The sequence below is a fragment of the Hippopotamus amphibius genome, chromosome 12, assembly GCF_030028045.1.
Source record: "Hippopotamus amphibius kiboko isolate mHipAmp2 chromosome 12, mHipAmp2.hap2, whole genome shotgun sequence".
Taxonomy (NCBI): Eukaryota; Metazoa; Chordata; class Mammalia; order Artiodactyla; family Hippopotamidae; genus Hippopotamus; species Hippopotamus amphibius.
The window spans coordinates 67,677,232-67,701,178 of NC_080197.1; the positions used below are offsets into that span (position 1 = coordinate 67,677,232).

Consider the following 23,947-nt stretch of genomic DNA (forward strand, 5'->3'; position numbering starts at 1 on the left):
CAAGCGAGGATAAAGCTACATTCCACTCCTGGTAGGTACACCTCCCTTTCCAGTTCTAAGCATTGTGTCTGGCACAAAGCAGGCCCTGAAAAAAGTACTAATGGTATAAAGCTTCAGCTAGTAGGATGAATAGGCTAGTCCATGCCTGTGTAGTGATAAGGGCTTAAGCTGATCAGGGTTTGTATCCTGGCTCCGCCACTGAGAAGTTACATCACCTCTGGACAATGAATTAAACCCTGGAAGATGCTGTTGGTGCCCCGCTTCAGTCCGCTCGGCCAGGCTGATGCACACCCTCTCCCTGGCTCTGCTAATAGCATCTAGCTGCACCCCCATCTTCACAGGTGTCTCCCACTAAAGGGAGCTGCCTTGCTGGAAAGTGCCTAAGAGATCATGTTCTCAGGCTGAGGGCAGCCTGCAGATAATGAGTGACGGATACTGGGGCACGAAAAGTCGTGGTGGGACAGCTCTACAGTCCTATCCTACTTCATTTGTTCCTGTACAGATTTTACCCAACATTACACTTTCAAAACATCTCCGATGTGAGGATCCCTGTCTTGGGCTCAGATGTTAGGGAAACGGACCCAAGACAAACTCGCTGAACATCAGTTTTCTCTCGCTTGAAAATGGTCTCATGATATCTTTAAGAAGCGTTGCTGTGGGGATTAAGTGCGATCGTGTTTGCGAAGGGTGGTATCTGTTAGATACTCTCATCACTGCTACAGTATAATTATTACCACTTGCTCTCATCCAGCTCAGTGTATTTCAGTGGGTGGTTCTGGGAATCCCAGTAGTGGGTATGTTTTGTGTATTTTCCCATTCCTATGAACCCATGCACCGAATATATCGTTGCTCCCTCTGACCTGAGTAAATATCAGCAGGGATGTGGGTCCTTCGAGGTTTACTTTTACAGTCCCTACTAATTCATAAGCATAAGGTTTTATTCTGCCCTTATTATCAACCATCAGAAATATTCCAAATCCAAGCCTCACAAAGATCTAATGCATCCCCCATTCGTCAGATTTGCTAAGACCCTAGAATCCACTCAAGAGATAGAATACTATATCATAATTTGGAAGAATTTGGCCTGGCTATGAGTTTGGAGCTAAGGTTTAGGTTTTCACGTATTAGAGAGAAATGAATTTCAAAGCGTCGGTGGTCTTGGGTGAGGTAAAAATTATAAATATAAATAAATGTATAACTAAAGCATGTAAATAAAAATATAATAATATTCGTATAAATATAAATGCCAGCATTTCAACTAGACCCACTGACTCCTTGGCCTAAGGCCATGCATCTCCGGTCACAGGCAGTGTTTCTCTCCATGAGAAGTTTCGAGGGCTTTGTCCTAGACACATGGAGCATGAAATCTGCAAAGATGCTGGCCAGCCTCACTGCAGTCTTCAGGATGTATGGCAAGAAAGTACCTCGAGCACAATAAATTGTACAGAATGAATAAATTATTCAACGCCAGGAAGATTTAAGGAGAGTCCATCACCAGAGAACTCTGGTTGCCCAGAAAAGCTCATGAAAATGCTTGCTCTTTCTGAATGCGGATCACAGGCTGAGCACAAGTCTGGTACGTTGTAGGATACATGTGTATTGATAAAAGAAAGTTTTACATATTGAGGTACAGGTAGTCATTCTGGGTTATACATGAGTTCACTTGAATATTATGCTAACCAGAACAATCTGTTTGTGGCCTATCAAACATACATTGTACATCTGCTTTAATTATTAGAGAAAAGGGTGCATTGCCCAGAAGTAAAGGATGTTCGTGTTGAAAATGAAGATGAAATGCCCCTCTTCCTGGGAGGCCAGTGCTGGTCCTCCTTCCATGTTAAGACTCCCTTCCTAGGTGCCAAGGCCATACTGACTTGCTGCGTAGGTGCTGATCTGTTTTTTGTTTTTCTTTTTTTTTGAAAACTTGAAGGGACGCATCCCTGACTTCTTTAATGTTCCTGTTCTGACAAGATAGAAAACTGTGCTGAAAATCATGCTTCCCCAGGCAGTTCTTCAGAGTTATCTCAGAGGCTGTCTTCCAGGCTAGTGTCCTCAGGTTGGTTCAAATAAATATTCCTATTATAGATTGTGTATTGGTTATTTTCATTGACAGAATATATACATATACACACATATATATACCTATATATATAAAACAATATTAGAATATATATATTCTAATATAAACTACATTATAGTATATTATTTTAATATAGTCTGTATTAGATCTAATATAATCTCTATTAGTCTATACAGTTGATCTGAAAATGTACCCATATTCTAAAATATGCAAGGTGGTTCAAAAATAAGAAACCTTTAAATTGTCATTAGTCTGTCTGTCGCTGCAGGGCAAAGGTCTTGTACCAAATGAGCGATTCCTGTCAGCTGAATAGCAAAGCACAAGTAACGGGAACCAACAAGTTTTTGCTGGTTTTTAGTCTCCAGTTCCTACTCAGTTCATGCCAAGTTTCAAGTACTGGAATGTGACAAATTTTGTGCTGTGGTCATTTTCCTCCTTTTCTGTTAAATGAGAAAATCCCGCTGGTTACATCTGACTTAACTATTCCATAACTTCTCATACTCTGATTTCCTCACTTGTGTAATTTTATCTGGTTGTACTCTGAAAGTTTCCACATATCCACCTGGAGGCAATAAAGAAGTATATAAGCAGAAAATGAAAAAAAGAGAAAAAGGTATTCATCAGCACAGCACAATGTTCTTTGGTCATTTAACCTTCATTGCAGGAGCTTAAAATTTAGATTCTGTATGTTTATCGCCAAAAGGGGGCGCTCTGGGATCAGATGATTGTAACTACTGTATTAGAAACCAGAAAAATCTTATTATTCAACATTTCATTCCTATATTTCAAGCCCTTAACACGGTTGTCATTGAAAAGTTATTATTTAAGACCAAGGACAAGAACATAGTATTGCTCATAAAGTGATCAACGTCACTCTTCGCAGTCAGGGGAATGGACCCTATTTTTCCTTTGCAACCGTTTTCTCCCAGGTGCAAAACCTAGGGAAAGATTTACTCTATATTTGTATAGCAGTTTATACTGCCTTTCTGGGTAAAACAGCCAAGAAAGAAAGGAGAGTTCAAATGGAATTGAGATTGTCAAATATTTTCTCTGATGGGTAAGTCCGTTGACGTTTTCTAAGTGCTTTATTATTTTTGAAAACATTCATTCATTCACTAATTTATCAATTCCACAGAGATTTATCAAGTTGCTGAGGGTTGGGATTACGAGGAGTATTAAAACAGGGTGCTTGAGTCCATCACAGCACATGGGGCGGGGGGGCGGAATGGGAAGGCAGACATGAAGTGAGAGAATCATCACCATGTATGGTGCACTGTGATGGAGTGACATACGTGAGACTGGAGCAGGGGAGGGAAGGGAGAAAGGTCTCTTTAGACTAGGGAAGGCTTGATGAAGGACGTAAGATTTGAGCTGAAACTCTGAGTAGCAGCGTGCTTCGGGAAGAGGAGGAGATGGGCACTTCAAAGAGATGGGAAGGCATGGAGTAGTTTGTTAACAGTTACACTGGAATTTGCATAGATTCTCAATGTAGCAAAAGCCATTGTTACCTAATAGTGGTTAAGAAATGATTTGTTTCTTGTAAATATCAATAAATGGTGAGTTAATGAGTGCTTTTATGTTGTATTGATATGAACAATCCTTGTTTCCATTGTCTATGTTAAGGTGAGCAAGCATTTTCTGTAAAGGGCAGATAGTAAATATCTTAGATTTTGCAGATCATACAGTCTCTGTTGCAACTACTGAAGATTGATGTAGCGCAGAAACAGTCACAGAAAATCGGTAAACAAATTTGTGGCTATGTTTCAGTAAAATCTTATTTATGGGCATTGAAATTTGAATTATATAATTTCCATATAATATTTCCTGTGAAATCTTCTTCTTTTCATTTTTTCCCACCTTTAAAAAGGTAAAACTCATTGTTAGCTCATGGGCTTCACAAAGCAGGTTCTTTTGTTCATCCTCTGATCTATACTGTGAGGAAAGGTTGTTTCTAGGCAGAGAAGCGCATTTCAATGAGGACTTTCCTATTGTTTATCCTCAACAGAGAGCATGTTCAAGTGGAGAATACTAGTAAAACTTCCCTCCTATTTTCTAGGACTGTTCTCTGTGAAGAAGGCACCAGGGTGACTGAGGTTGATCTCAGCACCTAGCCTGGCATACAAACATTCAGTATGAGGTCAAAAACTTGCCTGTCAGCAGAGAGGTTGCAATCCTTGTGGGAAAAATAGACTTTTCTGACATTCTAACCATCAGAAATCAACAGGATTTCAAAAGAGCTATGACACCATGATTAGTAAGGTCCAGAAGTATCTCTGAAATAATAAATACCAAACTACAACAAAATAAGGGACAAAGCCAAACAAAGCTAAATAAAACTCAAACCACTACATCTAAAACTACATTCTAATATAAAATGTAAGTGTTTGTAGGCACTTTCCTGGTGGAGAAGTGGTTAAGAACCCGTCTGCCAATGTAGGGGACACAGGTTCGATCCCTGGTCTGGGGAGATCCCACATGCCACGGGGCAACTAAGCCCATGCCCCACAACTACTGAGCTTGTGCTCTAGAGCCTGTGAGCCACGACTATTGTGCCCACATGCCACAGCTACTGAAGCTCACGTGCCTAGAGTCCAGTGCTCTGAAACAAGAGAAGACACTGCAATGAGAAGCCCCTGCAATGAGAAGCTCGCGAACCACAACAAAGAGTAGCCCCTGCTCATCGCAGCTAGAGAAAGCCTGAGCATGGCAATGAAGACCCAATGCAGCCAATAAATGAATGAATGAATGAATGAATAAATAAATAAATAAATAAATAAATAAATAAAATTTTTTAAAAATGTGTTTGTATATCCTCCTTATACTCATCTATGGTTAGTATAAGTAGTAACAGTGCTGCCTGGTGAGTAGTGCGTCACCATATCTTCTATTACCCTGGGCAAATCTGAGATGGAACAGTGCACCTTCTGACTGCATCTCCAGGGCTCTCCAGGATAAATATTTCATCCACACCATTCTCGAGGAGATGGGAAACAAGCACATTACATGTGGGATCTTTCTCTTGGAGGAAGCAGTGTTGCCAAGTCTGACATGCTCCCTCCCATGAAAGGGGATTGGTCTCCTGACCCCGGGGGTCCCTTCAGTGTGGGGACAGCCCCTGAACTTCTGCTCTGTGACTTACGTAGTTGATCCGGAAGTGTCTACAGGCCCAGTCGTCCTGCTCTTCCTCTGACATCATCTCCACTGTGATGTCTCCGTAAGCTACGGGTTCTTCGGAGAATGGCCAGTAGTGGTCACATTTCACCTGAGGGGACAATAGCACAACCTTTTAAAACAAACAGGCTAGGGAAGAAATAGTCTGTGCTCATTTAGGGAAAGCAAGTGACTTGCCTCTGCTGAACTGTACAGGATTATTGTGAGGACAGAGCATGAAGCAAGTGGAATAGTTTCCAGCACACAGGAAGCATTTAATCCACGCGAGTGGCCGGGGCAGAGGGTTGCTGCTAAGTGGGGCCGAACCCATCGGGCACTTACCCTCCTTTTCTCATTACACTGAGTGAGCATGGCAATAATCTGAGACTTCTGTTGTAGGACCATCTTCCAAAAGTCATTTCTGGTTTCAGGCAGCGGCCCCTGTGTGGCAATATACTCCTGCGGTGCATTGTATCCCTGGAAGGTAAGTGACAAAGTTGTCACCTAAGGAGCTGCAGTCAACACCAAATGCTGTTTCACACAAATGAGAAAAAAACTGAAAATTTACTGGGGATAAACCTGGAAAAAGATCATGCAGACTATGGGAATACATTCTCCTTTTTTGTCGAAGAGGCAGTCACAGTAACTGACCGAACAGATCCATATGATTTTAAACATTTTTTTGTAGGAAGCCTGTAAAATCACACCCACACCTTTTTACAGTAACGACCACTGTCTTTATAGATACGTTTTAAAAGCGCAGGTGCTCGGGTGGAGCCCTTTGAGCTTGGTTGCCGACACTGAAATTCAAACACAAGGAAGAGGATCTTTAGTATAATTACCTACTTTTACTTTCACTAGTCCTTTTCAAAGATAATTGAATGTTACTAGTCTCTGGGCTTCTTTTATCTCCCTATTCTTTATTCTAAAATGGAATAATGGAAACTGTTCTTTAGAGTTGGAGTGCTTGGTGGAGAACAGCTCTCCATTGAACTGTTTGACACATCCCTGCAGCCCTGATAGTCTTCCTCTGGCTGGGCTAGAATTTAGATGCCTGATTTAAAAAATTTTTTAATTTTGTTTACTTACAGGAATGTAGTTGGCATTGATGTAGTCTGCGCCTTCCTCTTCATTCATGGAGATTAATCTCACTCGGCTAAAGTCATCTGTAAAGAATAAGGAGAACAATATTAAAAGTCAGAGTGGAAGGGTGCAGCCACCGTGAACAGTATGCAGATTCCTTAAAAACTAAACATAGAGTTACCAAATGATCCAGCAATCCCACTTTTGGGCATACACCCAGACAAAACTGTAATTTGAAAAGATACATGCGTTCATGTGTTCACAGCAGCACTATTACAATAGCCAAGACATGGAAACAACCTGAATGCTCACTGACAGATGAACAGATAAAGAAGATGTAGTATATATACATAATGAAATATCACTCAGCCATAAAAAAGAATGAAATAATGCCACTTGTGGCAACATGGATGGACCTAGAGATTATCATAAATGAAGAAAGTCAGACAGAGAAATACAAATATCATATGATATCACTTATATGTAGAATCTAAAAATAAAGAGATACAAATGAAATTATTTACAAAACAGAAACAATTGCAAAGACAGAAAATAAAGTATGGTTACCAAAGGGTTTGAAAGGGGTAGTGAGGGATAAATTAGGAGTTTGGGATCAACAGATATAAAACAAAACAAAACAGAACAAACCAGAAAAAAAGAAAAAAGAAAAAAAAATCAGAGTGGAAGGAAAGCTTGTCAAGACAATTCTGTACCCACTATCTGTACTCAACACCAAGTCAAATTGGTCAGTGATAGGGTAGGTGAATAAAGTTTATTTTAGCTTGATGTTTTAGTCTACCTCAATCTTTTTCTTGTTTAAATAAATATGTAAATATCTCCCCACCACTATTTTCTCCCCACCAGCCTTCCTGTCCTTGAAAGAGTGGTCTCCAGATTTTGCGGGGGATTGTGGAGAATATGCACAGGAAATAAAATTTCTGATAGGTTGTGTGGAAGGCTGTAGAGTGTAGCCTAAACACAGGGTTTCCATTTCACTCAGGGACATGCAGAGAATTCACTACCTTTGGGAAGCCTTGAGAAGAGAAGATGGGGTGGATGGGCTTTTTGTAAATGGACTTCACATGAAAAAAGTAAATCCTGAAATGTGTACAGATGTAAGATGTTGTAATGATAATACTACCAAATTTTGCTAAGAATCCTTTTGAAGGAGGGAGTTCTCTTTCTAGAGCTTTGCACTTTTCCCTTCTTTTCCAGCTCCCCCTAGAGTGTAGCAGAGAGGAAAGTTAAATCTATATTGGAATGTATTTTAATTGTCCTGTAAGTACTTTATATTACTTTTTCTTTGAATCTTTCTTTTTTTTAAAAAAAACTTATTGGAGTATAGTTGACTTACAGTGTCGTGTTAGTTTCAAGAGTACAGAAAAGTGAATCGGTTATACATACACATGTATCCACTTTTTTATTTTTTTTTAGATTCTTTCCCATATAGACCATTACAGAGCATTGAGTAGAGTTCCCTGTGTTACTCAGCAGGTTAGTATGTGTCATCTATTTTATACATAGTAGTGTGTATACGTCAGGCTCAATCTCCCAGTTTATCTGCACCCCCCCATCCCCTGGTAACCAAATGCTTGTTTTTCATATCTGTGACTCTACTTCTGCTTTGTAAATAACTTCATTTGTACCCTATGTTTTAGATTCCACATGTAAGCGATATCATATGATGTTTGTCTTTCTGTGTCTGACGTCACTCAGCATGACAATCTTTAGGTCCATCCATGTTGCTGCAAATGGCGTTAATTTGTTCTTTGAATGTTGCTTTTATTACAAAATGCTAAGGAATGTCAGAAATTGCCAGGAGTAAGAAAAGAGGCTTTTTCACACCTTGCACTCCCTTTTCATTTGCCTCCTTCCACTGTCAATATATTGACTGAAAATAGGTTATGAGCACAAATTATCTTATCCCTAATTTGGCTAAGACTTTTTGATCTCCCAAAGGCCAAATGGTCAGTCTTTTCTGTTCAGATACAATTTATTTAAAAGCATAATAATTACATCTTCCTACACAGGACAGGATCTAATGGCATGAAAGCACCAATATGATCAATGCAATTGCAGAGATGGCCTTGAGGATACAGACCGTTACTTGGCCTGCCCAGAGATTCCTGAAACTGATTAATCTGCAATAACAGCCTTCAACCTTTGGAAGACATGAGTAGGACTGGCATGATTGACAGTCTTACATGGTAGGATGTTCGTGTAGCGATTTTTACATCGGTTCAGTGGAAGGTCTGCAGCAAAGTGTGGAATATCCAGTCCAATCAACTTCAACTCCTGTAAATGACAGAGAATAGATCTGAGATTCCTGTACATGGTAAGGACTGCATTATTGTTCACATTGATTTATTGCTCATATTGGATTATTCTTCACTTCCTGCCTCTAATAGAATGATCACACCCCTTTGCCTTATGACGTCACTGTGGCTCCCGTTTGGAGCAGAGTGTACTTCTCCATCCTACTGCTGTCACCTTGCTTTTGGCCAATGAAGTTGGGTAGAACTCATGCCTAATCAGAAGCTTTAAATGTGCTGGCTCAGCTTCGTTTGCTCTCTTGTGTTTCTGCCATCTGCTTGAAAAGCACATACCCAGGGAAGCTGCTTGTCCCAGGATGAGAAGACACATGGAACAGACCTGTCTCTGACCCACAGCCTGAAGCAGAACCACTTCATCTGTCCCACAGACCCACCAAGTGAGAAAAATAAGTGTTGTAGGTCACTGAATTTTGAGGTCGTTTCTTATACAGCTTTATTGCAGTAATAGCTGACTATTGTAATACATAAATACCTTGGATAGCTAAATGATAACTTGGAGAAGGTAAGAATCACATGCATCACACTCAAGGTGTGGAAAATTTAAAAACAGAAGTAGGTTTCAGATTTTTGGAGGTACAGGGTAACTGAAATTTATGCAGTTTGCATAAATATTTCCTATTCTATGAGGAATTATAGGTATTTCTCCTGAAGGGGATGAGCTTTTGAGAAGGTAGTAAAGGAGAACGTGAGGAACAAGAAGTAGGGAACATTCTCCACATTACAAGATATGGGACTGACAGTCACTAAAAGTCTGGTAATAAAATCCTAAAATAACGATGGAGCAGTAGTGCGTAGGCAAACCTTTCCATGAAAATAGGAACATCCAAATATCTGCTTGTGTGTATCAGTGCCCTTATAAATTCTATTATCAGAAGGTGCACTGATAATGGCAATTTTTATATAAAGACAACCAATATACTTGAGAAAGTCTATGTTACTGGAAACAGGGGTTTCTAAGCTGCTATGTCCTGTGTCTGATAAGAAACAAAGGGTTGGAGTCAGGCCAACTGGATTTCCCCGGGGGCATCATTTACGCGGTGGTGTACCTGACTGGTGCTCCTTGGAATTGTGCAGTGCACGCCAATGCAGCAGATCCGGTATAAGTCGGAGGGCAATATTAGTAAACAGTCTATATAATCATCTATGAATAGGGTTACATATGTAGCATGCATTTTTCTATGACTATTACGTGAAGAAGTAGAGATACCACTTGCTGGAAATTTTATTTACTTGTATGAGATGCTATTCTTCATGATTCCTCCCATGTGTTATTTCAAAGAATCATAAGCTGGAGGAATACTTCTCTGGGGGAGGAATTTTGGAAAATCTTTGAAAGACTTTTGAAGGGAGTTGGAAACATTTGATGATATTTTGAGAGATTGAACAGGGAATTTTGTGGGCCTTTAGTGTCTTGATTCAAGTGCTCATGCAAAGCAAATGTAGACACCCAGTTCTTGGGACGTCTGCTGCATCAACATAGAAGTTTGTTGATAGCTTAGTGTGTGAACTCAATGGCATTCGGAGGCAAGCTGCAGTCAACATGGATGAACTGACCTAATTGTCCAGATTTCTCTCTTCCTTTGATTTCTCATCATCGTTGGCTTTTCAAGCTCACAAAATGCCAAGCTCTTGGCCCAAGCTGAAGTCAGTCTTAAGACCAATAATACTGACTTTGATCTTCAATTTACAAATTTACTTGCCAAATGCCTTTAAAAAGAAGTTTGTCATGTTTCCTTTATAACTGTTTTTTTTTCATTTTAAAGGGTTCCCAAAGACTGATTATATTGTTCTTATAAGAAATAAAACTTATTTTTAGCAAAATTCAACCAAATCCGTGTTAGTTTTAGGTTAGCCCCTTTTGGCAGCTATAAGCTTAGTTAAATGATGCTTCCATTGCTTAAAATATTTTGGAAATCTACCTCCTTTGGGGAGCATCTTTATGGATAGTTTGTCAAAATATCTGGCTTATTTTGGTGGACCACTTATAAACTGCAGGGTCTTGAAAAAGTAGTTCAACTCTCATTAACGTCAATTTAATTATCTGTAAGATAAGACTAATAATTTTCCCATACCTTACTGGCATATAGTAACTATCAAATGGAATGATTAAACTCAATAAATATGAATGCAGCACTATTTATTTTTTATTTATTTATTTTTGGCTGCACTGGGTCTTTGTTGTTGTGTGCAGGATTTATTTGGGCTCGTGGGGGCTTCTCTTTTGTGGAGCAAAAGGCTCTAGGGGCACGGGCTTCGGTAGTTGTGGCAGGTGGGCTCAATGGTTGTGGCTCTCGGGCTTTAGAGTGCAGGCTTGGTAGTTGTGGCGCACGGGCTTAGTTGCTCCATGGTATGTGGGATCTTCCCGGCTCAGGGCTTGAACCCGTGTCCTCTGCATTAGCAGGTGGATTCCTACCCACTCCGCCACCAGGGAAGTCCCGAATGCAGCACTATTGCTCATGATTGTGAAATGCTTCTGTTACGATTCTTTGTTGTTTTCGCTTTGCCTGGCTCCATAATTTCTCCCTTTTTGCCATTTGTGCTAACTGAACAACCCTCCCCCATAAATTCCCACTTTGAGGACAGACTGATAAGCCACAGGCAAAGGCCTCCCGTATGCAAAGAAACTGGAAACAGATTGAGGCTGAGAGCTGGAGCACATATGGAAGCTGACTAACTGATAGAACTTTAATTGTGTGTTGCCTCCCTGCTGTAAATGCCCTAACTTGATAAGAGAGGTTTAATTGGCTGAACACTGTAAATGTAAATTGCCAAAGTTAAATTGCAGCAAAGCGGGAATGGCATGTATACACAAAATGCCTTGCAATCTTTTGTAATTTAGCCTGTCACTAAGTGGGAAATCAAATACTAAGTTTCCAGCCCAGTAGCCTTGCCGTTATTTTCTTTCCAACCATATGGAAACCCAGAGGCTTAAATCTTCATGAAGGCAAAGTATGAGGTGACGGTCTGAAACCAACATAAATCATTTTTGAATTTTCTTTTGCCAGTGTTGTTTCTAATATAATTTATCACTGTGGGTTTTTTTCTAGGTTACATAGTCATCCATAGTAGGTTGAATGATGATTCCTCCAAAGATATGCCCACATTGGAAACCCCAGAACCTGTGAATGTGACCTTATTAGGAAAAAAGTCTTTGAAGGTGTAATTAAGAATCACAAAATAAGATCATTCTGTATTATGTGGGTGGCCTCTGAATATGACAAGTGTCCTTAAAAAAGAGAGAAGAGAAGGCCATGTGAAGATGGAGGTGTTAATTAGAGCTATGTAGCTATAAGCCAAGGATGCCTGGAGCCACCAGAAGCTGGAAGAGGCAAAGAAGGATTCTCCTTTTAGGGCCTTCAGAGGGAGCATAGCCTTTAATTTTGGACATCTGGCCTCTAGAATTTCTGTTTTAAGTCACCAAGATTGTGGTAATTTGTTGTGGCATCCCCCTAAGAACGTAATATAATGCCACAGAGCAACTAAGCCCACAAGCCACAACTACTGAGCCCATGCACCACAACTACTGAAGCCCATGCACCTAGAGCCTGTGCTCCACAACAAGAGAAGCCACTGCGATGAGAAACCTGTGCACCACAATGAAGAGTAGCCCCCGCTTGCCACAACTAGAGGAAGCCTGTGAGCAGCAATGAAGATCCAATGCAGCCAAAAATAAATAAGTAATAATAATAATAAATAAATCTTAAGGAAAGAAAGAAACTAATACAGTCACTGAAGCCAATGGCAGTCTGTGTTGTGTTGACTGTGTTTGGTCTTGCAAATCAGAGCACAAACACATGCGCTGTATTAGTCAGCTTGGGTTGCCATAACAAAATACCATAGACTGGGTGGCTGAAACAGAACCGTATGTCTCATAGCTCTGGAAGCTAAGATGTCCAAAAACAAGGTACTGGCAAGGTAGGTTTCATCATGAGAATTCTCTTAGTGTGTCGGTGGTCACCATCATGCTGTGTGCTCACATGATCTCTTCTTTGTGTGCACATGGTGGGGTTGAGGGGAAGAGAGAGCAAGGTCTCTGGTGTCTCCTCTTATAAGGGCACTAATCCCATCATGAGGGCCCCATCCTCAGGACCTCATCTAACCCTAATCACTTCCCAAAGTCCACATCCGCAAATGCCATCACACTGGGGCTTGGACTTCAACATATGCATTTGGGAAGGGGGGGATACCTTTGGTCCATAACATGTACCATCATCTTCTAGGAGGAGCACAAGCCGTATTCTGGCTTTAAAGTCTGCAAAAATGTCAACACGTGATAAGCACCTGTTGTTTGCTTTGGGATGAGGCTGGACATTAGAGTCAGATGAGATTGATGATGAGACTACAGGACAAGTCAGGAGAAACAATGTGACCTGTGGTGTTGACATAAGAGTTCCCATCTACGGCAAGTGAAAAGTCCAATTGGCAAAGGCTGGCTACTTTTCAGGTTAACACAAAGGGAGCAGAAAAGATTTAGAACAAGGTATTTAGTGATATTCTCTATTAGTTCCCGAGAGCTGTCATGACAAAGTGCCACAAACTGGGTGGCTTAACAGGAATTTATCATCTTATGATAACGAAGGCTAGAAATCTGAAATCAAGATGTCAGCAGGGACATACGCTGATATCCTTCGGAGCATCGTTTTTTGCCTCCTCCTACCTGCTGATGGTTGGTTGGGAATCCTTGTTTTCCTTCACTTGTAGGTGAATGACTCCAGCTCCAATCTCTGCCTTTGTCATCACATGGTCTTCTCCCTCTTTGTCTCTGTGCCTTTACATGGCTGTCTTATCATAAGGATCCCAGACATATTGGATCAAGAGCCCACCCTACTCTAGGATGACCTCATCTTAACTACATCTGCAGTGACTCTATGTTTAAATAAGTTCATATTCTGAGGAAGTACATGATTAGGGGTCCAACACATCTTTTGGGTGACACAATTCAACCTATAACAGGCACTCTGAAGGAAGAATGGGAAACTTGGGCACATGATGGAAGACTGGGTAAGAACAAAGTTAACCTCAGCACAGTCTAGCAATAGCTAATAGGGCCCTGGATTCTAGAATGGGATTTGGGGGAAATACTCCAATCACTGGACAAATTACTAGTACAGGCACTTGGAAACACAGACCAAACCAAGGCAACAAGGAATGAGAGCAGAGAAACATCAGGTCTAGGAACAAAGTAAGAGCCCTGCTGTAAGAACCGTTGGAGAGGGTTTGAGTTGACTTATTTCAGCAATGCTGCGGGTAGGTCTCCAGGGAACTGGACTGAAACACAAGTAAAAACAGCTACAAATGGGAGCTACGACCAGAAATCAAAGGTCATCTCCTATGAACTATGTGGCAAGAGGTACAGTTTTGTTTTGACCTTTGCAGCCACATTTCCAAGCAAAGGAGGTGAGGGCTTTTCCTAGCATCCCAAACACAAAGCACAGAAATTAATGCCAGAATGAGCAAATGTGCTATGTCTTATGGGGTCTAACATTCCAAGTTCTAAAGTCTGGCTCTACAAAATATTTTCAACATGAGACAATAGAAGTGAGAAATTGAATCTAACCCCTGGGTCCCAAACCTCCTTAAGAAAAGATGTATATTTTCATCAGAAAGGTAACCAATCTTTCCAATAGATCCAAAATCAGATGGAGAGTGAAAAAGGCTTTTATTCAGTGAAGGCAAATGTTAGCAACTCGTGTATCTTCATATATGACTGGTACTGGTAATAAATGTAAATTCAGACATTAGTTTCAATTTGCATGATGCTTACAAATGATGTAATTTCTCAATATGAGTGTGATCTTTCAATGTCAGTGTCCAAATGAATGCAAGTATTAAGCATTAATATAAACTGAACAAATAACTGTTCGGAAACTGAATTTAGCTAGCCCAATTGATTCAGCCATCTCTATACCCTCTTGGGATCCCATTAGAGCAAGAAACATTTTTTTTTTCTTAAGCCTCCATTAATTATCAAGCTCAGGAAAATTTGAGGGCTGCCATATGAAAGGTTTGACATGCACCCAGAACCTGAGGTTGTGGGGTGGGGTGGATTTGGAGGTTGGCAATTCCTGGGAGGCTGTCAAATGAAAAAGGAAGTGAGTCAGACCACTGGGTCACTGCTTAAGCAAATATTAGTCCTAAACCTACAATCTGAGCCTATGATTTAAAACAGATTTCTGGAGAGTAATTTGCATTTTCTTACGAGAGCAGAGATACAATATCAGGACTTGGCACCAAATAAATTACATATTTGACCAATGATGTCCTAAGAACAAAGGGATGTGAAAAAAGATCTTTATAATAAATAAAAATACTAAATATGTCTTCAAGTCATGATGTGATGGCTGATTTTATGTGTCAACTTGACTACACTATACTGCCAAGTTGCTTGGTCAAACATCAGTCTAGTTGTTGGGTGAAGGTATTTTTCAGTTGTAATTAACATTTAAATCAGAAGCCTTGAGAAAGCAGATTACCCTCCATAACGTGAGTGGACCTCATCCACTCAGTTGAAGGCCTTCAGAGAAAAGATTGAGGTCCCCTGAAGACGAAGGAATTCTACTTCCACATTGCCTTTGCACTTGAGCAGCAACATCAGCTCGTCCCTGGGTCCCCTGCAGATTTCAGACTTGTCAGCTGCCACAATTGTGTGAGCCAATTCCTTCAATAACTCATCTATCTATCATCTATCTATCATCTATCTTTCTATCTATCATCTATCTATCCATCCATCATCTTCTATCTCCTATTATATTATCATATATAGGATCTACATATTATAATAATTATAAAACATAATTCTATAATAATCATATGATAATATAATTCTATAATAATATAATTAACCTATATTATATATATATGTGTATATATATATAAGGGTATATTGTACAATGTATAGGTCTCCAATTGGTTCTGTTTCTCTGGAGAACCCTGACTAATACGTAAGAATTACAAAGCTTGGATGTATCCTCGTCCCCCATTTAGTCCAGTGTCTCTCCATGGAATACCACTGGCCTGGGACAATTCTTTGTTGTGTGGGACTGTCCCACTCATTGCAGAACATTTAACATTGCTGTCCCTTTCCCCATTCAATGCCACTCCCAAGTCATTTGGATGAGCACACACTCCCAAACTCCCCCAGGGGACTGTCTGGTACAGGCCCAGCTGAGAACCACTATGTGTTCAACTTACCCATTCTAGAGATGAAGAAACTGAGGTGATGAGAAAATGTGATTTTTTTCCCCAATATTAATTAGTGGCAAAGCAGTAGTGAGGACCAAGGTTTTTGGACTCAGTTGGGTCCATTCCTATCTGCCTTATAAATCCTATGAAACAAGCCTGAATGTGTTCCTTTACACCTTGAATACATAGAAGCCCTCAGCATAGTGTAAATGGAATATTTAGTCATAAAATTGACAATTCAACTTTTCACATTTTTGAAACATCTGAATCTAGGATCTAATCGTTTATTGCTTGGTCCTCCCAGTGTCCTCTCTTTGGGAATAATGCTTGCTCTCTCTCTCTGGTTTAGCCACGTGTTTCCAGTAAGAACTGTCCTGTTCTTCCATAATTCTGCCCTCCCAGGCTGTAGATGATGTGAGCAGACATCAAGACCCATGCCAACCAATCAGAATCCTCCCCTGTTATTTTTCAAACCACGAACAAGAAAGACAGTCTGGGAACCATTGGTGTAATGCTCCGAGGCTGTTGGTGGTTGCATTTTCCACCATGAGAAAGAGGTTGGTTTGCAGCCAAAGAAAGCGAGGCCAAGACAGAGAGAGAAGTAGAATAAGAAATAACAAGAGGGGAGTCTTTGCAGGGGTGTGGCCCTGATTCCAGCCATTCCTGAGACTGAGCTGCTTCCCTGCTCCCCTCCTGGTTTAGCTCCTCAATGCTCACTTTGATTACATGAAATACCGTAGTTACCTTTGAACAAATTCCCTTCTTCTTTGGTCTTAACTACTTTGAATTGTGTTTTGTCATTCACAACTGAAAAAAAATATTTTCTTTTTACCAGAAAATGATTCGCTGAATTTTTTTTATAATGATGCAATTCAGAAGCACCGTAATAGTGACACTGGAGTTTGACGACGTGAACTGGGAGTACTCCTAATCCTGCCAGCAAAGGCAGTGACCCTGGCTGTGCCACAAAATCATGTCATCTGGGAGGAATTAAGAGACAGTGGCTTCAATGAGATTGGAAGTGGACCTGCATTGTAATTTTCATTACTATTATCAGAATTATCTAGATTTTTATTTCCTTCTGAGTTTGGACTTCTGTTTTCTTACAAAAATCCTCCTCCTTTCCTTGGTACACTTTCCTGAAATTCCATCCTCCCCATAGATCTCCATTTCAAATTGAGTTTCTGTTCTTTGAGCTATAGCATGTGGTGTGGCATTTATAATTTCTCATGCACCTGTGTACAATGGATAACTGAGCCAGACTTCATGTGGCATTTCTCATGACACAGGTGATAGTTAGGGGGCTTTGCATTTGATAATGTATAAGATTCTTCTTATCCTTAAATTCCCTGTTAGAGCGAACACCCACTCCAGGACTCCTGCTGCTTCTTGTAGAACAAAGCTGTCCTGGGCTGATGAGGGGAAAGAAGAAATGAACGTGGATAATGAGAGAAAGCAGCTACATTCTACAACCTGGTGTTTCACAGGAAAAGCAGCTAAGAGGCTTTAAAATAGCAACATAATTTAGAAAAGTGACTTTATCTTTCCCTTCTCCCTGGTCTCCCTGAATCACAGATCACCAGAGCCTTGCTGTAGAAGGCACAAGACTGTGTTCTGAGCTGTGAAACCTGTGGGAAGAAAACCTGAGGACCAGTTATATCCCTCACGCTGTTGAGATCCTAAACCCTATTCCATCTACTCTGACACGTGGTCTTGGACTCAGAGAAACATGTGCGCTTCGGAAAAAGGAGCTGTTGCTAATTTTGTTCTTCTTCTACACAAAGCATGTGTAATTCTCTTTCTCTAATTTCTCCAAGAAAAGAAAACAAAACCTCACAAAGACATGTGCAGTAAAATGCCAAGAGTCAGATAACTTTAAGAGACACCAGGCTCAGGAGACAAAGAGGTCCAATTCATCCACCACCTACCTTTACTGTGGCCTAAGTGGTATGAGAAACACACGAAAAATCCCCTGAAAGAGAAACTGTTCCAGATCTCAGGCCTCAGTTTGCTCTCCCCCACCCCGACACTTTCCATCCCCATGGTTTCATTGTTACCATTGAAAACTTCTGTTACCATGTTTGTTCCCCCCAGTACCCCCAGTGCCTTCAGCTGTTCTCTCCTTTCCTTCATCTGAGCCACCCAAACCCTGACCTCCTAACTAAGGGCTGACATCCTTCCTCTGAACCAGCAAACTAGACACCTCAAGCCCAATTACCATCCTGCCCGACATGAACCTCACCACCAGCACTGCCCAGTGAGCAGGGAAATGACATTGGTACAAACCTGTCAATCCTCATGCCCACAGAGGGTCGGAAATACTTTATCCACTCACCTCAAATTGAAGAGAAAATTTATAGTCAGAGTCTTTGGCCATATCCTTGATGTAGGCATCAAAGTCATCTAGTTGCACCGGGCTTTGTCAAACACAAAGGAAGATATGTTTTAAAAATCCTGTTGATAGGTGTCATGTAGTGTTTAACACCATACTTCTCAAACATGAACAATTTTCTTGCAGAAAATGGACAGTTTACTTCTCAGAGGTTAGCACTCTCTCTCTCTCTTTTTTTTTTTTTGGTTAAAGTTATCAGTCACTAATATAATTAAAAAGAGAGCCCTATATATTAAATTTTCTTGAGATAGAAGAAATCTCTAGATTTTTAATTGGCTTTTACTTCAGCAGTAAAATATTATATATACACATACTCATACACACACAGGTATATGTGTTATTTCTAGAAAACTCCAGTTTACGAGAAAGAACAAAGGATTAGTCTGAAGACCTGTTTGAACTATAGTTTTACTTTATTTACCTAATTCCTCTGAGATTTAACATGCTCATCTATAAAATACGATAGTCATACCTATATCACAAGGTTGATACACAGACTTACAGACTTATACACAAACTTACAGACTTACAGAAACTTGTATATTTAAACAGCTTGAAAAGTATAAAGGATTGTGCTGCCCTGTTTCCCCAGAGCAAAGGCAGGGTTCTGGCTGGAAGCACATCTCCAGGGAGCTCCCAGTGCTCCACTCAGAGAGCCCCGTCTAGTGGCTTGCGTATTGCAAAATGGTTCAGAGATATGATCAAGGAATACATCTGGGTTTATGCTTCTGCATCTGTAGCAGTTGTCACTTTTTTCTTTCTTTTTTTTTTAATAAGAATTTAGTTTTATTTTGTGTAGTTTTCTCTAGCTGCTTATCTCTTCTAGAGCCTACCTGTACCAACCTGCTCCTTGAGCTTCTGCAGGACGCCGTGCTATCACCTAACCCAAGCCTTTCCACCTCGGCAAGGTCCACAGAGTTGACCTTTCCCTTAGTGTTGCTGCAAATTACTCAGCTTATATCATCTACCTATGGCTTTATGTCCTATTAGCAAATACAGGGTATAAAATAGATATTTGCTCAAAGTTGTTGATTAGCTAATCTGATAGATTAATTTATGTTAAGATTTTAGTAGATTTTTAAGGGTATTATACCTCCCATTCAAATTTTAATGCTTTTACTTAATAATAATGTGAATGACCCTTAAAATACCCTAAATATTCTTATGCATTATCTTGCTCGGTTGATGGTTGAGGTAGACATGGACAACATTAACCCCATGCTCCACATGGAGCTCCAGAGAGAGCCAAGGCTGAGACAGTCAAATGAGTAGTTCAAGATCTCAGGGCTGCTAAGCCAGAGAACTGTGAGTAGAACCAGGGAGAAGGACTCCTGGTTAAAAGCTTTCTCATTTAACTTTGCCATCCTTCCAAAAGAAATGGCTAAACAGAGGTGGGGTGGGGGTGCTCCTTCCCTGCTGTCTTTGAGCAGTGCATTGACCTTAATGTTGGACTTAGCGATTCTAGTTCTTATCTCATTAAGAGGAGGATGGGATTGGAAAAATGGGGTTAGAAAAAGCAAAAGCAGGATGGAGAGGGCAAAGAGAGTCAGAGGAAGGACCAGGAAGTAGAATAATGAACATCAGGGAGAGGAGGAGAATGGTAAGGAGAAGAGAAAGAAAACTGGGAGGGAGCAGAGATCAACCAGTGGGACAAAGATTTAGAGGCAGGGGTGGGGGAAGGAGGTGAGGGAAGGAGGGAATGAAGGTAAGTAGGGAGGGGAAAGGGAGCCAAGGGACACAGTGGTGGTGGTGGTGGGGATTTGGAGTGAAAGAGAAAAGATAAAGAGAAAGTAAATGGAAAGGTGGGGGGATCCCCTCAAAAATGGCTTGTAGAGAAGGACGGAGGGATGAGAAGGAAAGTGAGAAGAGGGAAGGAGGAAGCTGGTCTGACTGGAGGTTTTGGTGTGTGACCGGGTTCTACCACGTCTACGTTCCACCCAAACTTTGATCCACGTCCTGCTTCTCCTTCGCTCTGCCTGAGTCTTGGGTCCTCTTTTGGTCCCAAGACCTTGTCCTCTAACTGCTCTAGTCAATGCCTCTGTACCTCACTTAACAACCCAACCACTGATTTTGGGCAACGAAGTCTTTCTATTGCTGTCAAATCATTCCTTCCGGCTGACAGCACCTCTCCTCTGCTTCGGCTGGTCGTGTCTCTCCTGCATCACTCGATACATGCCAATGGAATGCTTACTGATTTGAAATAGATTTAGGAAAAAATTATTTTGTCACCCATATGTGTCAAAACATTATATGTCACTCAAAGATGAATACAAATATTTTTGCATCATGTTTTTTTGTATTATGTGCTTCATTAGCACAGATACCGTAGATCTGGCTGAGAACTCTAATTACTTCCTTAATGAGTTCCCTAATATTCTATCCCAGACAAATATCAAGAATGAAAACTCTATTTATAGGAATGATCCACTCTTCATGTAGAGTTTTTAACTAAAGGCCTGGAGGTGATAGTCTAATTGGGCTTTTGAAATCAACTGATAATTCATTTTCACCCATCACAATTATAATTCTTATGATTTAGTTCAGCAGATAAGTGAAACCACAGGCTAGCTAAGTAATTACCCTTTTCTGGTTATTACAAAGATTTCCTGAGACAGCGTTTATCAAAGTATTTGTTATAACATCACATAGAGTAAAAGCCTTTCCCTGCAATAAGCACAAAATGTGAAGATACAAAACGGCAAAGGTTTTTGTGCTACTTTGATGTAGCTAAATATTAGCTTTTTTATAGATGTAGAATATAGACTCCCTTCTGCTAGCCTTATAATTCCTAGCAACCCATTGCTTCTCAGATTTCATGTGGGGAGAATTTTCCTTATTCCTAACATGATTTCTGTCTGTACACTTTCTGGTGGTCACTGACATCCACATGTGTAAACATACCTACACATGATAGCTTAGCTATTTTAATATGCTTTTGCCTCTTTCTTAAAGCATCGCTTCTATTTAAAGACAAGCAATCTTTTCAGTTTGGAAAGCAAAGATCATTACAAAGAATATTTTTAAATGACATAGTAAGAAAGACTTACTTAGTCAGTTTCCTCTTCTTTAAACCATTTTTGCTCCTGAGAATTCAAAAATAAGAGAGGCAAATTTATCTGGGCAAAAGAATTGGTTAACATAATGCTTAAACTTGAAGAGCTTTAAATAATTCCATCAAGCACCTCCATTTTACTTACTTTTTATTAAACATACCTCAGATTTGTTTCATTACTTCCCCTAAAGGAGAAGATTATGATAAAAATTCCAGATTCATTTTTTAAAACTCTGTTAGATTTCAGGAGCATGCCTGCACTTTCTATTTTAAATTTGCCAAAAAACTGAGTTCCAGAAATATAATTTCTTGCTCCTAGTGATTAAGTCACTGAAGTGTTTTGTAAACTTATGGAAGTGTTTCCTGTCTAAATACTCCAGATTCTACAGGCAAAAGGAACGAATTGGGGAATAAAGGTAAGAACTGGCAGAGGGAGGATGGACATAATTGGTTTTTTAATTAAAGACTAAAATAGGGCTTCCCTGGTGGTGCAGTGGTTAAGAATCCGCCTGCCAATGCAGGGGACATGGGTTTGATCCCTGGTCCGGGAAGAGCCCACATGCCACGGAGCAACTAAGCCCCCAAGCCACAACTATTGAGCCTGCGCTCTAGAGCCCATAAGCCACAACTATTGAGCCCATGTGCCACAACTACTGAAGCCTGTGTGCCTAGAGCCCGTGCCCTGCAACAAGAGAAGCTATGGCAGTGAGGAGCCTGTGCACCACAACAAAGAGTAGCCCCCACTTGCAGCAACTAGAGAAAGCCCGCGTGCAGCACCGAAGATTCAACACAGTCAATAAATTAATTAATTAAAAAAAAGACTAAAATAACCTTTTCAGACATTTTCATTGGGAACATGAATTTGTGCTGTCAGCGTTGTCATGTGTCTTATATATCCTACTGCAGCATTGTTCTTATTTAGTTTTGAACTAGTTTTTAAGCGATCTGAAGAACTATACCCATTACCTGTTTGTTCTTAATTCATTGCTAGTCTGCAAGCTCAGACACATGTAATACTAACGTTTGCTTCAGTTAATTGCATTTTTAGAGTCTCTTTAAAAGGGGAATTGTTTTCTACCAACATGTAACATAACTGATCTAAGTTAGCTAATGCTAAGATAGTATCTGCTGAAAGGCTTCATTATTGTATTTACACTGTATTAAATTGAGTGTGACAATTTTTATAAGTAGTTTTCTTTTTTAAAAAATTTATTTATTTTTTGGCTGCATTGGGTCTTTGTTGCTGCGAGCGGGCTTCTCATTGTGGTGGCTTCTCTTGTTGCGGATCGCGGACTCTAGGCTCTCGGACTTCAGTAGTTGTGGCACGCAGGCTCAGTAGTTGCGGTGCACAGGCTTAGGTGCTTTGTGGCATGTGGGATCTTCCTGGACCAGGGATCAAACCCGTGTCCCCTGCATTGGCAGGTGGATTCTTAACCACTGCGCCACCAGGGGAGTCCCTATAAGTAATTTTCAGAGGTCTTGAAATATTGATGAAAGCACCCAGACTTTCAGAACACAAACAATCGATAGTAAATAGCCAGTTGTGATCTGAGTACTCTTTTTGTCAAAATATTTATTTGGACTGAAAATTATGAATGCTTGCTTACCCGCATACCTGGAAAGCCTTTAGCAGAACGAAGCACTACTTCCTCTGGGCTTTCATAGCACTTGGTTTATGGAGTATTTCTCACATGGTCTGACCATCAGCAGTATATGTGCTCCTTACTAGACTCTCCTTTGTCCCCAGAGCTGAGCACAGTTAATGGAACACTAGCGGGTGGCCAATAAATGCTTATTTGATTGAATTGAAACAAAACATCTTTGTTATGTTATCCTCATAATTTTACCTAATGATGCAATTAAGGACTTGATATTAGGCTTGGGCTCAGGAGGGGTCCCACTGGGGAAATGACACTTGTGGATGGAGAGGAAGGAACAGAACAAAGGAAATATCCGTGAAGGCAAGTGATGTTTCTGGTTTTCCTTTTCTAGTTTCTGTTAGTTTTTATTTTTTCCCAATTCTCAGCGAAGACAATCCATTTGATAGTTCTTATCTTATTTTTTTCTCCTTCATCTCTGTTGGTCTTCCATACTTGGAATTTAGAGGGAATAGACATTCCAGTTTTTACTTTGTCTCTCCATTATCACCCCCCCCAAAACAAAAACAAAAACAAAAACAAAAAAACTAAACCCAAACCACTGTCATATTGGACAGAGCTGTGCCATACAGGCATTTGGGAGCCTGAAGAAATACCTCGTGAGTAATTCTTTTACTCCACTCTTGTGATAGTGATTTAGTTAGGAATTGTACATTTACTTCGGGTAGTAGGAGTCCATTACTTCAGTGCTTGATGAAAGCAGGATGTTAGCATAATAAGGAACAGTTCTGGTAAGTCAGGAGGCTGCCAACATATTTTGTGATTCAGAGTGAAATTAAAAAAAGAAAAACACAAAACCTTCCTGATCCAAACAGACTTTAAGGGAAACCGGGAAGAAACAAATGTGTGTGGTAGGTGACACTGAATAAATTCAGTGCGGAAATATTAAGTTGCTACTATTCCACAGCTTGTGTGGAAACATGATTCGTGGAAGGGAGGTACTATTTTTCTCTTTCAGTCTCATTCACTGATTGAATGAACATTGACTAGAATATGAAATTCTACCATGTTTTTGTG

At 40.3% G+C, this 23,947-nt stretch overlaps 1 protein-coding gene across 2 annotated transcripts in view; it reads right to left on the reverse strand.

Annotated features, from left to right (window-relative positions):
- PTPRO (protein tyrosine phosphatase receptor type O) overlaps positions 1 to 23,947 on the reverse strand; it is a 239,788-nt gene that overhangs the window by 10,425 nt on the left and 205,416 nt on the right. For both annotated transcript variants that reach the window (XM_057703324.1, XM_057703323.1), the window contains exons 17-22: positions 21,268 to 21,303; positions 18,164 to 18,245; positions 8,518 to 8,608; positions 6,320 to 6,396; positions 5,573 to 5,707; positions 5,220 to 5,342 (exon numbers count right to left, since the gene is read on the reverse strand). In XM_057703324.1, the coding sequence (XP_057559307.1) occupies positions 5,220 to 5,342; positions 5,573 to 5,707; positions 6,320 to 6,396; positions 8,518 to 8,608; positions 18,164 to 18,245; positions 21,268 to 21,303 (544 nt within the window). The remainder of the gene's footprint in view (positions 1 to 5,219; positions 5,343 to 5,572; positions 5,708 to 6,319; positions 6,397 to 8,517; positions 8,609 to 18,163; positions 18,246 to 21,267; positions 21,304 to 23,947) is intronic.